General features: G+C 35.4%; 1 protein-coding gene across 5 annotated transcripts in view; it reads right to left on the bottom strand.

Annotated features, from left to right (window-relative positions):
- Positions 1 to 7,132: 7,132 nt before the first annotated feature.
- The window catches only part of SCLT1 (sodium channel and clathrin linker 1), a 217,097-nt gene continuing 206,942 nt past the window's right edge, over positions 7,133 to 17,287 (bottom strand). For 4 of the 5 annotated variants that reach the window (XM_033215258.1, XM_033215257.1, XM_033215256.1 and 1 more), the window contains 3 exons: positions 14,516 to 14,594; positions 12,137 to 12,232; positions 7,133 to 7,679 (listed from right to left, as the gene is read on the bottom strand). In XM_033215258.1, coding sequence (XP_033071149.1) covers positions 7,617 to 7,679; positions 12,137 to 12,232; positions 14,516 to 14,594 — 238 coding nt within the window. In that variant the 3' untranslated portion in view covers positions 7,133 to 7,616. Of the gene's footprint in view, positions 7,680 to 12,136; positions 12,233 to 14,515; positions 14,595 to 17,287 lie in introns of those variants that run through there. The other variant, XM_033215259.1, reaches the window with a different exon arrangement.

The following is a 17,287-nucleotide window of genomic DNA, read 5'->3' on the forward strand; positions in this document are numbered from 1 at the left end:
CTTATCTGTTTTCCTTGACACAAATCTTACTGAAATTAATCTCTCCAGCATTTGGCTGAAGTCTTGCCAACGGTATCTCCATAGTGATAACTTCTGAAATAAAAGCTGATTTTGTCATTCGACATAGCCTTTGGGGAAACCTCTGGACTTCTGCAGATAATTACAAAGGTTTATCAAGTGGCAAGCACTGGTATCTATTATGTTAATTAGTTTAATCCTTATAATGTGAAGTAGGCACTATTATCTCCAATTTGCAGATGAGGAAACTGAGGCACAGAGAAATTAAGTAATTTGCTCAAGGTCAGTAGGGGTAGATCCGGGATTCAATCCCAGCCCGTCTGGGATTGAGACCTGTAGGCTGTACTGCCTCTCGGAATATAAAAATAGTTCACACATGCCGGGAGCGGTGGCTCATGCCTGTAATCCCAGCACTTTGGGAGGCTGAGGTGGGTGGATGCCGAGGTCAGGAGTTTGAGAACAGCCTGACCCATATGGTGAAACCCTGTATCTACTAAAAATACAAAAAATTAGCCAGGTGTGGTGGCGTGCGCCTGTAATCCTAGCTACTCAAGAGGCTGATGCAAGAGAACTGCTTGGACCTGGGAGGTGGAGGTTGCAGTGACCTGAAATCACGCCACTGCACTCCAGCCTAGGTGACAGAGAGAGACTCAGTCTCAAAAAAAAAAAAAAAAGTTAACACAAAGTAGTTCGCATATTTTTGAGTATACTGAGGACTACATGTGTAAACTTAAGTTACATGAATTGGTAAAGTTAAATTTATTTGTAAAGCCAATAAACTTGGTTAAAACATGTTAATGCACTGGTTAAAAGACTTTGAGTATAACCTAATAGATAATGAGCAGGATAGTCTGCTAATGGTCAATTAGTTCCTGCCTTATTCTAGGAAGAATGGAATTAATTTAGTCACATGCATATTTATGTAACACACATACATACAGACATATTTCCAGATCAAATATATGTATATGTGATCGAAGAAAACAACACTGCTATCAAAGAATAAAAGGAATAACTGAATTCTCTCTACATCCTAACACTGCTTGGAAAGTTACAGAATTATTTAAAATCACATAGTTTCTTGATGTTGAGAACTAATATCTTAACACTAAATTAAAGCTATGTAAAACCTCCAAGTCAGCATTTTTGTAATATAAAGTATAATAAATCCAGTTATTTTTACAAATGAATAAGCAATGCTGAATTAAGTAGCAAAGATAAAAATAATGTGTGTTGTCATTCCTAATGTATCGCCAATGTGTCCTGATATTCTCACTACTACTTGGCTTATATATGGCTGAGTTTTAAAAATTACATTTATAATTATGGGTTAATGTGATTATTTTACTCACTAATCTGGGTGATAGTTCTAACTTCAGGATTATGACCAGTGTAAAACAATTTCTTTATGAAGCAAATCTTTTTCTCTGGTGTTTCCCTTCCCATGCAACACAGTTTCAAAGAGAGCTTTTCTCCTTTTTCCCACCAATTCTGGCTCTAATTCAGTTCCATCCTTGGAGCTTCTCTTTTTTATATCAAATGCTTGTGATGATATCTTTGCCTCAACTAGTCTCAAGTACTCTAAGTAAATACCTTTCAAACTCCATGCTTTAAAATATCACGCTCTGAAAGGCAATTATACATTATATCACTTTACAATAAGTAAACACAATTTAACATTTTTTTGGTCGATTAAAATTGGTGAAACTGTCATCACTCATTGAAGAAATCTGGAAACTTGCAAAGGAGGTATTAAGCTAATTACTATAACTTCCTTTGCTTCCATCTATTTTTTTCTACTACTTACATTTAGGTTGTGGCCAATTTCTTTTCTAGGTCTGAAAAATTCACCAAATCCCACTCGATATGAAGATACTTTTTTGTAGCAAGTTTTTAGGTATATATACATAATCTGAAAACCAAAAGAGCTTTTTGGGTAGTGCCAGTCAGAGAAGGAATTAAAACAAACAAAGAGGCTCATAGCTCAGACTTGTTTTAAGGTTGATGAATGAAAAAGTGGAAGTACAATTTTTCGAAACCTATTTGGCATCTATATATTCAATCAAGAATGCTGATGCTTGAACTGCAAGGACAGAGTGGACACAGGTAAAATCATGAGGGTCACTTGAAGTCTAGAATGTGTGAAGCACTTATATGACAGCATCTAGATGTTTACAGTAGTTCAAGCCTCCTAACCCAGATGAATTACATCCCATGACACTTGGAGAACCTATAAAGGTTATTTTTGAATCACTGTCAGCAAATGGGAGAGGTGTCAAAATTATAGATTCCTCAAACTCTAAAGATACAATGTTGCACAATAGTACAATTCTAGTGTTGACCAGATCTGGTCTGAAATCCAGCTGTGCCACCTGCCAGCTATGTGACCCCGAGCAAATGACTTCACTTTTACTATACCTCATCTCTTTGGAAAGGAAATAACACCGACCTAGAAGGGCTGTCGGACTGTATGAGATAATAATGCAAAATGTTAGCATGATGCATAGCATATGACAGATGCTCAACAAATAGACATTATTAATACACATAAGCATGTTACCATAATCCAGAGAAACTCTCCAATGGATTGTTTTAGTTATTTGAAGAAATATGCTTCTAACTTCTATTATTCTCCTTTATCCCATAGAGTAGTTTAAATGAAAGAAGATCGTCTCACTTTTAATCCTCCTAGATATAAATATTAAAGGTTTCCTTATACTTTATATTATGCTCTGATAGCTTTTTCATTGATAAAAGGACTGTGCTGCCATAGAATGAAAACATTGAATGAAAACTTCCATAATGCCTTATCAAATGAATTGAAGAGTTTTAACAAACATAAAAGGAACCTGCTGTGATCACTAGGATGCTACATGGATTTACTAAGAAGGCTAACTTACTTTTCATTTTGGACAGGATTACTGGATTACATCTGCAAAATATGACTAGTGTGGCATAAATGAACTTTTGCTTGACAGAAGGCTGGATCTTTCTTGATGTTCTTATGATAGTGCACAAGCAGCCATATGGGCCAGATTAAAACCAGGTTGAATTACTACATCTGACATGTGCTGATCAGTTACCCATTTAAGGGAGGTGGTGCTCGGTATGCTCTGAGACTGTCTGTATTTCAATCTGTCTGTTTCTCTTCTTTTTTTCAATGGTTCAAATGAAAATATGGGTAGCATGTTTATCAAATGTGTGGCTAGCATTCACTGTAAATCAAAAATTGTCTGTGGTGCAAGAAATATAGCAGTAAACAAAGACAGACATGGCCCCTATTGTAGAGCTATCAAACGAGTTAACAGAATTAGGAGCTAAAATGACCTCAGCAGTTTCTAATAATTTAATTAAATTTAATAGGGATAAATAACTAGTCTTGTATTTAGGCAAAGATTTGGCTTAGCAACAAAACCTTTGAAAAAGACTTAGGATTTTAGTTGACAACATGCTCAATATCTGTCCAACAATGTGATTCAACTTTCCCTCCAAAAAAGCTAATATAATTTTAAGCTGCATTAATGGAAGTGTAAACTATGGAATAAGTTCTATAGAATAACTATAGAATAGTAATTCATATTTTTTCCTCATCCTAAACACTGAAAAATATTACATAGGTATATTTCAATGAATCACTAACTACAGTGACCCTCTAAGCATGATTTCCTAAGAAACTATGTTTCAGAATCTTCTTGGGGTAGGGAGAAGACAAAGGGTACATAGTTTGAAGCCATATCTGTTCTCTGGAGATCTAGTAAGTTGTCTGCTTACACATAGGCAAATATCACACATGGGGGGCACCTATGAGAACGTGGAACACGTGTGAGGGTTTTGCGGTGAATTCTGGAGCTAGAGGATACCAGTGTTGTAAAAAATTTCTTTTAAGATGCCTTTCTGTCCTATGACTTTTATTATCTAAGCATATTTTTCTTCCTCATATAAATATATGGCTTTGTCCCCAAAGCCACATATTTTTCTAAGGTTTAAGGAATGGTAAGGGACAGGTTTTTATCTGCAACCTCAGGGTACTGCAATCTCTCTGTCTACATGTTTATGTGTATATATGTATGTTTTAGGTAATCACTAGACAAATTTAATTATTTTTGATAAAAATTTTTGCAAAAAAGTTCATTACAAATTTATTTTGAAAAAGATGATATAAGACATTATGGTTAAAGAACAGAATTTATAGTAAAATGTTTAAAGTGTTTTTTCACTCTTTCTTGATTTGAGAGTTGGTTTGGCAAGACTATGTAGCTATGAAATATTTAATATTTGCAGACTTAATGAGTGACTGAATTGTTGCTGATGTTTTCCCATGTTTGGGGTAGTTATAATTCTCACACCAGAGAAGAAATTAGAAGATTGTTGCCTGCCCTAGTTTGCATATTTGTATACAAAGGGAAGAAGAGGTAATCGTATCTCCTTTCTTCTTCATGGAGAAACAATCAAGAAACATGAATAAATAAAATGAACTAGCTGTGTTGTCCTCAATAGCAGATCTATGCACTTCTTACCTCTCTTTCCTACTCATTTCTCCTGTATAGTAAAATACAGTTCACAGAATAAATGATATTGTTTGTATCATTTATAAATGAAGACTGACCTATATGAGAAGTGTTAAAAACTCCACTACATTTTTACATTGGAAATTATTATTATTATTTTTTTTGAGATGGAGTCTCGCTCTGTCGCCCAGGCTGCAGTGCAGTGGTGCGATCTCAGCTTACTGCAAGCTCCACCTCCCGGGTTCACACCATTCTCCTGCCTCAGCCTCCCGAGTAGCTGGGACTACAGGTGCCTGCCACCAGGCCCTAATTTTTTGCATATTTAGTAGAGATGGGGTTTCACCATGTTAGCCAGGATGGTCTCTATATCCTGACCCCGTGATCCACCCGCCTTGGCCTCCCAAAGTGCTGGGATTACAGGCCTCAGCCACCGCAACTGGCCTACACTGGAAATTATTAACAAACTTTTCTGAAAAGAAAAAAACCATCAAGTTTAGTTCTGTTGCTAAACATAGCTTAAGCCTGTTCAAATTCAACAGAGGTCAGAAGGGCATATTATCTGCATATTAGCAGCCTATTCTTCTCTTGGAGAATATCTAAGTACGCAAGGAGATCCAAGAGAAGATGGGTTATCAGAATGTCAACAGTAGTTGCCTGAGGCCAAAGTTTGGAGGAAGTATCTCTATTCCGAAATTTTACCTTGAAAAAATACATATGGAAAGTTAGATTTTTTGAAAACGTTTAATAATACAATACTTATATTCCATTTGCTAGAGTGTTAGTTTCTGAAGTGCTTTCTTCTACAGTCTCAAACTTTTGTCAGACATAAAATTCTAACATCCCTAAAATTTTCTAAAAATATATTCTATGTTCTATAAATATGAATATGAACATAGCTCTTACAACATGGAAATTAGTCTGTGAATGACCTGGGAAGGAATTTAAAGAATCAAATGAAAAATTCTTTAAGAAATGAAAATAAGCTATGTGCCTCCAATCTGATTACCATTTAACTGCCATACAGGTATGATTTGGTCTCATCATTGCATTTGATACTAGCAACCATGTGCCTTCCTTGAGTGGTTTATCATGTTGGAGTCTCTTTGTTATCACCCTCTCATTGCTCCTATTTAGTCTCCTATAATGACTCATCTTCGTGAGCTCGTTCAACAAATAAAGACATTCCTTCAGGTCCTGTTCTTAAAAGCTCAGTTGTTGAAAAAGCAGTTATTGAATACCCTCCATGTGCCAGGGACTATATTGGGTGCTAGGGATAAAATGAATGAGAATACATGTGGTCTTACTCTTAGAGAGCTTGTACTCTGTTGGGGAGAAGATGATATGAAAGAAAATATTCCAAAAAGAGTTAATTACAAATATTGATAAGTGCTTTGAAGGAAAACTACGGTGCACTATTATGAGCAATATAACAAGGGGATCTTTTTGAGGCTAGGGAAGGCCTCTGAGGAACTGATATTTGAGTAGAGATCTGAAAAGTGTATAAATAAAAAAGTACATGCAGATGCCAGACACGGTGGCTGAGGCCTGAAATCCCAGCACTTTGGGAGGCCAAGGCAGGCAGATCACCTGAGGTCAGGAGTTCGAGACCAGCCTTGCCAAGATGGTGAAACCCCGTCTCTACTAAAAAAATACAAAAAACTAGCCCGGCGAGGTGGCGGGCGTCTGTAGTCCCAGCTACTCAGGAGGCTGAGGCAGGAGAATGGCTTGAACCTGGGAGGCGGAGGTTGCAGTGAGCTGAGATCATGCCTCTGTATTCCAGCCTGGGTGACTGAGCAAGACTCTGTCTCAAAAAAAAAAAAGGTACCTGCAGAAACTCTGTACTGGGAGGGAGGATTATATATTGATGGAAGTAAAGAAGGCCATCAAAGTCAGAGCACAAGAAATGGAGGGGAAGAAAAGTGTGGGAGGAGGCTGAAGAGACTGCTATTCACATCATGGAAGGCCCCAAGGGTAGCTCTTCCACTTCCACAGCTTCAATTCTCAGCTCTACACCGAGGGGTGAAAGGGTAGGGGAGGATCAGCATTAGGAGAAATACCTAATGTAGATAACGGGTTGATGGGTGCAGCAATCCACCATGGCACATGTATACCTACGTAACAAACCTGCACCTTCCGCACATTTACCCTAGAACTTAAAATATGATAATAATAATAAAAAAAGATTCCTATGACTGTCTTAACTGTTAGCACCAGTACTAAATTTCTGACTGATGGTTGAATATCTATCTACACATGAATGTTTTCATGTCACCTTCAACTCAAACTCATTATCTTTTATCTGGACAACTGCAGCAGTCTCCTGATTGGTTATCCAGATGCAAACCTCTCTGCTTTAACCAACAGAAACCAGGGTGCACTAAGTTCAAACCAGAGAATAGGTACATGTATCTATGAAGATCAACAGGACTTCAATAGTTCAATGTTATGCAGTCTTAGCACCTAAGATCTCCATTTGATTAGTATTGCTTTAAGTAACATGTAAAAAACTTCTTCCAAATTCTTAAATATCAACTTTCATAAATACTGAAAACTGTAAGTTAAAAATGAAGCACTACAATCATACATTAAAATACATGACAGCATTGTTTTAGAAAGTGCACAATTTATTACATTTATGAGTTCATAATAAAATGGATACTTAGGAACTTTAAAAATGAGTTAGAAGTAACAATTAGATGTAAAATTTTCAAATCTTGGAAACTGAAATATTAAATTCTAGAATTTTCTTAAAAACTCTTTCTTATGAAAGAGAAATTTGCATAGTTTGAAAATTATTATAGCCTTTCAAGGAAAAAAGGAGGAATTAAAAAACAGACACGTTGATGAAGGCAATGAGTTCTTCTCAGCTGGTTTATTCTCCACTGAAGCTTAATATAGGATTATAATTTCTTTACTTACAGGAAGTGGTCACTGCTCTGTTTTCCAATAACCCTCAAAACAGAATAACAATGCTTATGCAAAATAACACAAGCCTTAACTATTATACTCTGCAGGCTTTACCATTTCAATACACTTCTAGTCCAACTGCTTTCCCAACTCTAAAGTTCTGTGAATGAACTATGAATATTTTTAAATATTTTCCAGATTCATCAGGGAGGCTGCTTTTCTTCTCTGCACTGTAATCACACTGAGCTGCAATTAAAATAAACAATCGGTAAGTAGTTACTTTTTCTGTGGAAAACCTTAGATTAATACAAAGTAGAATGCATCACAACCTATAAGTACTGAAAACGGTCTTATTGGAAAGGGTTTTGTAAATGATCTTTTTCTTTTTGAGGCAGTCTTGCTCTATTGCCCAGGCTGGAGTACAGTGGTACAGTCACAGCTCACTGTAGTCTTGACCTCCCAGGGTCAAGTGATCCTTCTGCTTCAGTCTCTTCAGTAGTCACTATGCCTGGTTAATTTTAATTTTTTTCAGAGACAGGGTCTCACTACATTGACCAGACCAGCCTTGAACTCCTGGGCTCAAGCAATCCACCCACCTTGGTCTCAAAGTACTGGGATTATAGGTGTAAGCCTCTGTGCCCAGTCAGTGATCATTTTAAAATTAATATCTATTTTACTCTTAAAACTTTAAAATGTCTATTCCATTAGAGAAATGCAGGTCAAATAAGACATTCCATAGCTCAGGGTTGATATGCTTAGAATTGTAAAACATATTCCAGATGGATGAAAAACATCTAGATAAAAAGTTAATCAAGAAAGTTTCTAAGGCCGGGCGCGGTGGCTCAAGCCTGTAATCCCAGCACTTTGGGAGGCGGAGGCGGGCGGATCACGAGGTCAGGAGATCGAGACCATCCTGGCTAACACGGTGAAACCCCGTCTCTACTAAAAAAATACAAAAAACTAGCCCGGCGAGGTGGCGGGCGTCTGTAGTCCCAGCTACTCAGGAGGCTGAGGCAGGAGAATGGCGTAAACCTGGGAGGCGGAGCTTGCACTGAGCTGAGATCCGGCCACTGCACTCCAGCCTGGGCGACAGAGAGAGACTCCGTCTCAAAAAAAAGAAAAAGAGAAAGTTTCTAAAACACAAACTAATGTGAGCCAACACAATGCAAGGCTGATAATAAAGTGATGATAGATCTTAACAAGAAAAGTCTAACAGAAAAATAATTTTTAAATGTTAGTAGGAATTGATAATATATACACATGGTAAAAAAAAGATCTAACAGTACGAAACGGTAGACAGCATAAAGGAAGTCTCGTTCCCATTGCTGTCTTTCATTCCATAGACCCCTCTCCAGATACAACCAGTATTTCCAGTAAAGTATGCTTCCAGAAATATTTTAAATGAGAATATATTTATTTCTTCTTTTCTTTTATTTAAAAAATGATGAAAGAATTATAAACACTTTTCATCTTGTTTTCTTCTAAATTATCTACCTTAGAAATAGCTCTATATTAGGCCAATTATACTTTATTCTTCTTAATAGCTGCAAACTATTCCTCTGTATGAATACTCCATAATTTAACTAGTCTGCTATTGTTGGGTATTTGTATGGTGTTTAATCTTTTAAAATGACAGACAATGCTTCAATCAGTATTTTTACATGTTTGCTTCCTGGCAAAAATGTTTCCAGGTGCAAGTATGGGTCAAAGGTTACATACATTTACAGTTTTTGAAAGATACTGCCAAACTGTTGTGCTCTGGAGACTGTACCAACATGTGCTTATATCAATAATGTGTGAGAGTGCCAGCACAATGCACTTCCAAACTTCATGATCTGATAAGTGAAAAATGATGTGATTACAGTTTAAATTTGTATTTGTCTTATAGGTGAGGGTGAACATCTTTTTAAATGTTTAAAAGCCATCTGTCCTTCTTTCTCCATAAACTTCCTTTATATATTTGTCTACTGGACTGTAGCATTTTTTGAAAACTTAGGCATCCTTCGTATGTATTTAGGGCATTAGCCTTTTCTCATATATGGTACACATATTTTTCTCAGTTTGTCACTGACTTTATGACTTTTTCTGATACAGAAATTTGAAACTGTGAACATATTTATTATTTTTTTTCTTTGCTTCTAGGTTTTGTGTTCTTGCATTGAAAGGCTTCACCACACTGATTTAAAACACTTATATGTTGAAAGATCACAGTATGGCATTCAACCATTTAGAGTGATACACTTAGAATGGATGAATAACGTGTAGAGAAAGTTAATCAGAAAAGCACATTTAGAGCAAAGTGAATCAGCATGATTCAGGGCTTGTATTGAACCAGTAACACGATGCTGCACTGCACTATGGTAAATGTGATGTATCAGAGACGATAATAATTTTTAAATTTTCTTCATTTTGTTAATATCATGCATTTAGTAGGATATTATTTCTAATAGCACTTTTTTAGTTTTTATAGGAAAATTAGAAGATTCAGAGAGGGCAAATATAAAAATTAAAAAAATTAAATGTACATCTTACAAACAAAGTTGATCACCTGGACTCATATAAAACAGAACAAATATTAACTCCAGGGAAGAAATTCCTTTTTGGGTAAGGGGAAAGTGCCAAATGATTACCTTCTATCTTCAAATAGGAACAGAAGGGAAGGATAAAAGCTTAGGGAAAGATTTGTTACAGAACAATTCGTGAAGTGGTTACTGACAAAACATTTCAAAAAGGTTACTTAAAAGAATGGTGGAATCTTTCCCATTGGAGAGTTTAAACAACAGAAGAAACATCAGTACTAGACTGTTTAGGTTTAATTTTTTCGGGGGGAAACTAATCTAGATGCTAACTGGTTATATAATTAATGTCCTGTAATTGTACCGTTTTTACTATAGAACTCAAGGTAGCTGATTTTACATAGACATTTTCTTTGCCACTTGCCTTAAAAAAGGTAAATGAGAAGCTTTAAGGATTATGATATAGAAATTTAATTTCTTACATATCCTTCTAAATATCTACTTATCACTAAGGGAAATGCTTTACATGTGTTAATTCTTTTGATCCTTTAATAACCATATGAGGGAGGTGTTATTATCCTATATTAAACATGAGGAAACTGAGGCTTAGAGGAGTTGAAATTGCCCAAAGTCACATGACTACTTAATGGCACTAAATGGCACTAAGGGATTTGCCTAACACCAAAACACATACTCTCCAGATACTGTCCAGTGCACCTAACTTCTGTTACCTTATAACCTAAATATGTTCTTAAATAATTGGCTAACCCATTAGTTAATTTATAACTTCATCAGACATAAAAATTATTTGACAAGGCTGTAATTACTTTCAAGAGGGAGAGGAACAGAAGGATAAATCATTACTAAATTTTCTTTAAGTGGCATGCCATGTTCATAACAGAAGTAGATTTTAAAAAATCTGTAAATATCATGAACATAAACTGAATTCAGCAAGCAGAGTGGCTTTACTATGTATAAAATGCTGTAGTAGTTAAGAATATTAATTTTGATTGAAATAATACATTTATAAGCAAATATAATTAATAATATAGTAATTTGATTTGTTTTTGTTTTCTTGCCTGCCCTATGTATCCATCCATTTCAACTGTCTGTTTCTAGTCTATCTTTATAATCACTGAACTGGTCTCATTTTGTTCCTCATAAGAGGGACTATTGCTCCTACTTTATAATCAAGGGCCCACTTCCTTTATATGATGTGTGTGTATTAAGAGAAATTATCCCTTAGTATTTCATTGATATTCGCATTTTCTACTCTATTTCCCACTGGACAACTTTTATATTGTATTTTAGATTTCTTTGGTCATATGAAAATATGTATTAAGTAAATTAACCTGTAAGCCAAGGAATTATTTTTCCACTGAAAAGTAAAATAAAAACAAAGGCAGAGAATTTGAAATATTACTTTCAAAGCAATATTATCTACTTTCAAATCTGTTAGTGAATATCTGCCTAGTTTTAGACAGAATATAATTCTAGAGCAGTGTTGTATAACAGAACTTTTTGTTATGACAGAAATGTTCCATATCTACGCTGTCCAATGTGATAGCCCTAGCTACATACGGCTATTGAGCACTTCAAATCTGACTAGTATGACTGAGGATCTCAATTTTAAATTTTATTTAATTTAAATTAATTTAAATATAAATAGTGGCCTGTGGCTAGAGGTTATGATAGTTAAGACAGTATATTTCTTTTCTTTCTTTGTTTTTTTTTTTGTTGAGACAGGGTCTCACTCTGTCCACCAGGCTGGAGTGCAGTGGTAGAAGCATGGCTCACTGCAGCTTCGACTTCTTGGGCCCAAGCCATCCTCCTGCCTCAGCCTTCTGAGTAGTTGGAACCACAGGTATGCACCACTATACTTGGCTAATTTTTAAAATTTTTTGTACAGAAAAGGTATTGCCATGTTTCACAGGCTGGTCTTGAATTCCTGGCCTCAAGTGATCCTCCTGCCTAGGCCTCCCAAATTGCTGGCGTTACAGTTGTGAACCACCACGCAGAGCTCATTTTTGTTTCCAGTGTTTACTTTTTTAACCTCACATATTAAAGGGATTAATTTTAAAATATGTTAATCTAGTAAAAATAAACTATTAAGTTCTCTGGGAACTTCTAAAAAACTTATCTTATCTTTGAACTGTTTATTATCTGGGATAAGAGGATGCTCCCTACCTGCTGGGAAGCTGAAGCAGCTCTCTCTTCTGCCTGACTCAGACGCCTTTGAAGTCTATTGGCTTTTTCTCGATGCTCTAGAATTAGCTTTTCATTCTATTAAGGGGAAATAGAAAACAAGTTAGAAATCCATATGTGACATGGAGATGTTTTGTGGAATAATCAATGAAAAATCTGGACATCATTTTACCACTTATAAAATACAAATAATAATATCTCAAAATTTACATGTTTTCAAGTTATGAACTTTAAAATAAAACTTGGCTTTACATTCTTAATAAATTGTTGTCTTTCTCCCACATGCCAGCAAAGAAAGTGAATTAACAAATCTCAAAGCAAAATGACTCAGAAGAACAAGACTTTCAATTTGTGAAGATCACTGCTTCAGAATCACCTGGACTGTGAAAACACAGACTGCCAGGCCTTACAACCAGAGCTTTAGTAGGGTTGGGATGAACTGTTTCTGTATGTTCCCCAAGACATCTGCATACTCCAGCATCTATTAGGGTCAACACAACTATTAGGTACTGTCATGGGTTGAATTGTGTCCTAACCCCCAGTACCTGTGAATATGACCTTGTTTGGAAATAGAGTCCTTGCAGATGATCAAGTTGAGATGAGATCACTAGGGTGGACCATAATCCATATGACTGATGTCTTCACAAAAGGGGAAATTTGGACACAGAGACATACACGTACAAAGGAAAGACAAGTTGAACACAGAGAGAACACAATCTACATGTCAAGGAATGTCTGAGGCTACCAGAAGCTGGGAGAAAGGCATGAAACAGATTCTACCTCACAGCTCTCAGAAGGAACCAACGATGTCAACACCTCAATTTTGGACTTCTAGCCTCTGGAACTAAGAGACAATTATTTTCTGTTGCTTAAGGCACCCAGTTTCTAATACTTTGTTATGGCAAGAACTATACAGGCATCATGAATACAAAGCTGTCACAACATACTGTCATGCAGACAAGTCCAAATAATTTATCAATTAAAAAACGGATTAGCTATCTCCATACTTACTAGCCTGGTTATAGTACATCTGAAAAAATATTTTTGTACAACTAGAATTGTTAAACAGTTTTTCTGGCACTTATCTGAATGAGATAATAATACAAGCCTAATCAGGAAGAGTTAGAAAAACACATTTTCTATGAAGAATCAGAAACTTATAGTTCCCATGTACTAACATACAAGTGATAAGCATGAATGTTATGGCTATGACAGTAATACAAAATATTGAAATAACAGTATCCTGCTAAAATGAGCTTATTATATTTCCTATTATGCCCAAAAGCAAAATTAAATGTTATGAAGAGAACTATATTGGCTGGTCCAATTTACCAAGATGTTTAAATATGTAGCCTTTAAATTTTAAGAAGCACATCACATGCTAGAGAAAACATGGGGGAAAAATTCCATCATCTGTAATAATCATTTTCACATTTATAATCAGACTTCATATAATGCAACTTCTTCTATACTGCTACCATAATGGTTGAGGAACAGTTCAGATAGGATAAATCCTAATATATGCAACTGTTCCTTTTCTACTCTCATTTTGGTTGCTTTTGATCTTCCTATATTATTAACATTACTGTACTGAATATCTTCTTTTAAATTTTTCTGTATTGTAAATTACTTCATCAGAATAGATATCTGGAAGTGGGAGCTACCTGAAAGATTATTTTAATGGCTATTCCTTAAATAATTTCTAAATGGCTCATATCAATTCATAATGCCATGATGCTTAGGAGTAATGATTTCACTATAGTTCCTATAGTAGACCACAAAGATGGAGTAGACCATATACTCAGGGAAATTCCAACAAACATTTGAAGTCAGAACATCAAATGAAGATGAACATCAAATGAAGAGATCTAAAAAGCCCCAGTCATAATCCAAAAATTGTTTACTTTTTGAACACCTCAAGGAAAAAAACTTGAACTCTTGCTATATTTAGTTCTAAGGCATAAATCTAAATATATTTTAATATACTACAGTAGGCAAAAGTATTTTTTGTGTGATGTGTCTTTTGGGATGGATTAAAATGGAAAAAGATGAATGGGTTAAAAAATAATTTTAGAGATGCATAAGAATAAGGGGATCCTAATACATTCTCTGAAATACTACAAAAGTTCTATTGGTAAAACAGAAATAAGAGCTCTACCTTTTATTATTTACATATGATGAATCACTGACGTTCAAAGCTTTTATTCACATTATATTGCGTGTCGGCTTTTAGGGTTATGGATGATTTCTGTATTGTTATTTCCAAGTAGAGAAATAATTTGGATTTGGCTCAGGTAAAATTCCATAACATGTGTATCAAGCTGCAGCAGAAAGCACTTCCCAGGGGAGTCATTATCTTACCTCAACTACCTTTTCATTTGCCATTTCTAGCTGAGAAAGCAGCTCTTGGGTATGAAGTTTCTGTCGACTCAGCTCACTCCTATTAATCAAAAGACAGCACCAAAAAATCCATTAATATAATTGTTCCAAATAGAAAAAAGAATCTTTATTAGCAAGATACATGTTCATGATCTGAACAAAAATATCATCTTCATGTGCAAAATAAAGTCACTTACTAATAGACCATATCTCAAAGGACTCATTTATTTCTTTTTAATAAAATACACATATATTCTAGAGATTAGTTGCACAACAATGTGTATATATGTAACACTATTGAATTGTACACTTAAAAATAGTTAAGGTGGTAAGTTTTATGTGTATTTTATCATAACTTAAAAAATTTTACCACAATTAAAATAGTAAATTTTGTTATGTATATTTTGCCAAACTAAAAAAAGCAAAATAAAAACACATATTTTAAAAGTACAAAAGTATCTTCAATATTATTTTGAGATACTATTAGACACTAAAATAAAGGCATACTCATATCAGAAAGATACAGTATTTATTACTACAAAATCTCGTAAGCTACTGTGCTTCTTAGCTATAGTATGTGTTTTTTTTTTTTTTAATGAGACGGAGTCTCACTCTGTAGCCCAAACTGAAGTGCAGTGGCATGACCTTGGCTCACTGCAACCTCTGCCTCCCAGGCTCAAGTGATTCTCGTGCCTCAGCCTCCCGAGTAGCTGGGACTACAGGTGTGCACCACCATGCCTGCCTAATTTTTTGTATTTTAGTAGAGATGGGTTTTCACCATGTTGCCCAGGTTGGTCTCGAACTCCTGAGCTCAAGCAACCTGCCCTCCTCGGCCTCCCAAAGTGCTGGGATTATAGGCATGAGCCACCATGCCCAGCCTTAGTATGCATTTGTAAGATTCATATACAGTGCTTTTTAGGGGAGTTCAACTCTTAGAAATTTAAGGCAACATTAATTACTCCAGTATCACTTCAGTGCAGTACAGTTAGAATTCTTATTTATGTTTTGGTTGTAAATGTACTGTATTTTACTCATTCATATCATTTATGCTTCATTAGCTAAAATTATCTTATGCACAGAACTGTCTTCTTTGTTGTTGTTCAACATATAAGTATTATATTGCTTTTAGTCAAAAGTCACTTCAAGAGTTTCAGGTTAAGGGTACATACAATGTAGCATTAAAAATAACTTAATCTGAACAAAGATCAGATAAATTTGTGAGTGTTACATATAGTGAATCAATGACATTCAAAGCTTTTCTTCACATCACACTGTGTGTGAACTTTTAGGGTTATGGATGGTTATGGATGATTTCTGTATCATTATTTCCAAGTAGAGAATTAATTTGGATTTGGCTCAGGTGAAATTCTTGATTCAGTATTGGCTTTTATCCTTTGACCTTATTTGTGCTTGTGAAATCAATCAACAGATTAGCTCTTCCAAAATAACTTCAGCTTTGATTTTTTTCAAAGGAGTCAGCAAACAGCCTAAAAATTTGGTAAGCCTCTCAAGTGTCCTATTGATGACTGAATAGTTGCTAAAAATAGCAAGTAATCTGTTATAAATATATAAAACAAAAAGCAATGCCATCCACTATTCAGTTATACAAATAGTTACTGAACATTCGCTACAGGCCAGGTGCAAGGTATGTGGTGGCAAACATAGTTGTTGTCATCATAGAACTGACAGACTACGAGGGAGATGGGTTATTCTAACTCAGTGATTTCATAAATACAGGTTCACTGACTATGAGGAGTTTGAGTATCTATCATTAATTCCATGACAGACGAAGCCAAATATATTGTTTTAGCTTTGAGTGATAATAACAAAATATAACAAATTATTATGCTTACTTTAAAGTATCTTGTGCAGCTTAAAATTATTGCTCAACCATCCCCCCAACAACATAAGAAAAAAAACCAACTAAAGAATGATAAACAAAATGACTAGTGGCCAGTCTTCTAGGTCAAATGTAATTAAAGGTAAAAGTTATATATATTAGTGCTGATGAAAAACAAATTGTGAGTATAACTGAGATTAAGACAAAACAATGATCACATTTATAAAGTTAGCCAACATTCAGTTTACACAAAACCTTTTCAGGAAAACACCTACTTGTATAATTTCATGCCTAAACTATTCTTCAGTTCTTACTCAAGATAATCTGAATGATGGATAGTAATAATTTTCCACAATATTTAAGATCACAAAGACACAAATCATTAAATGAAAATATACTTTAAGTTACCCTTAATCCACGTAAATATTTATCTCTTTATATGTCAAGCTCTGTCTCCCCCATTGGATGGTGAGCAACTTTGTTACTCATCTTTGTACTCAACAAAGCTTGGCAAATAATAGTGAAAATGATGTGATGATGATAATAAGAGCAAACATTTCCACAGTATTTGCTTACAATGTGCCAGACACTGTTGTAGGTGCTTTCATAAATTAATTTAATATTTAGTTTGCATGACTAATATATGAAATCCCCCCCCCCCCTTTTTTTTTGAGATGGAGTCTTGCTCTGTCTCCCAGGCTGGAGTGCAGTGGTGCCATCTCGGCTCACTGCAAGCTCTGCCTCCCAGGCTCATGCCATTCTCCTGCCTCAGCCTCCCAAGTAGCTGGGAATACAGGTGCCTGCCACCACGCCCGGCTAATTTTTGTATTTTTAGTAGAGATGAGGTTTCACCGTATTAGCCAGGATGGTCTCGATCTCCTGACCTCGTGATCTGCCCTCCTCGGCCTCCCAAA

The sequence above is a fragment of the Trachypithecus francoisi genome, unplaced genomic scaffold (genome assembly GCF_009764315.1).
Source record: "Trachypithecus francoisi isolate TF-2019V2 unplaced genomic scaffold, Tfra_2.0 Lachesis_group1, whole genome shotgun sequence".
NCBI classification, from domain to species: domain Eukaryota; kingdom Metazoa; phylum Chordata; class Mammalia; order Primates; family Cercopithecidae; genus Trachypithecus; species Trachypithecus francoisi.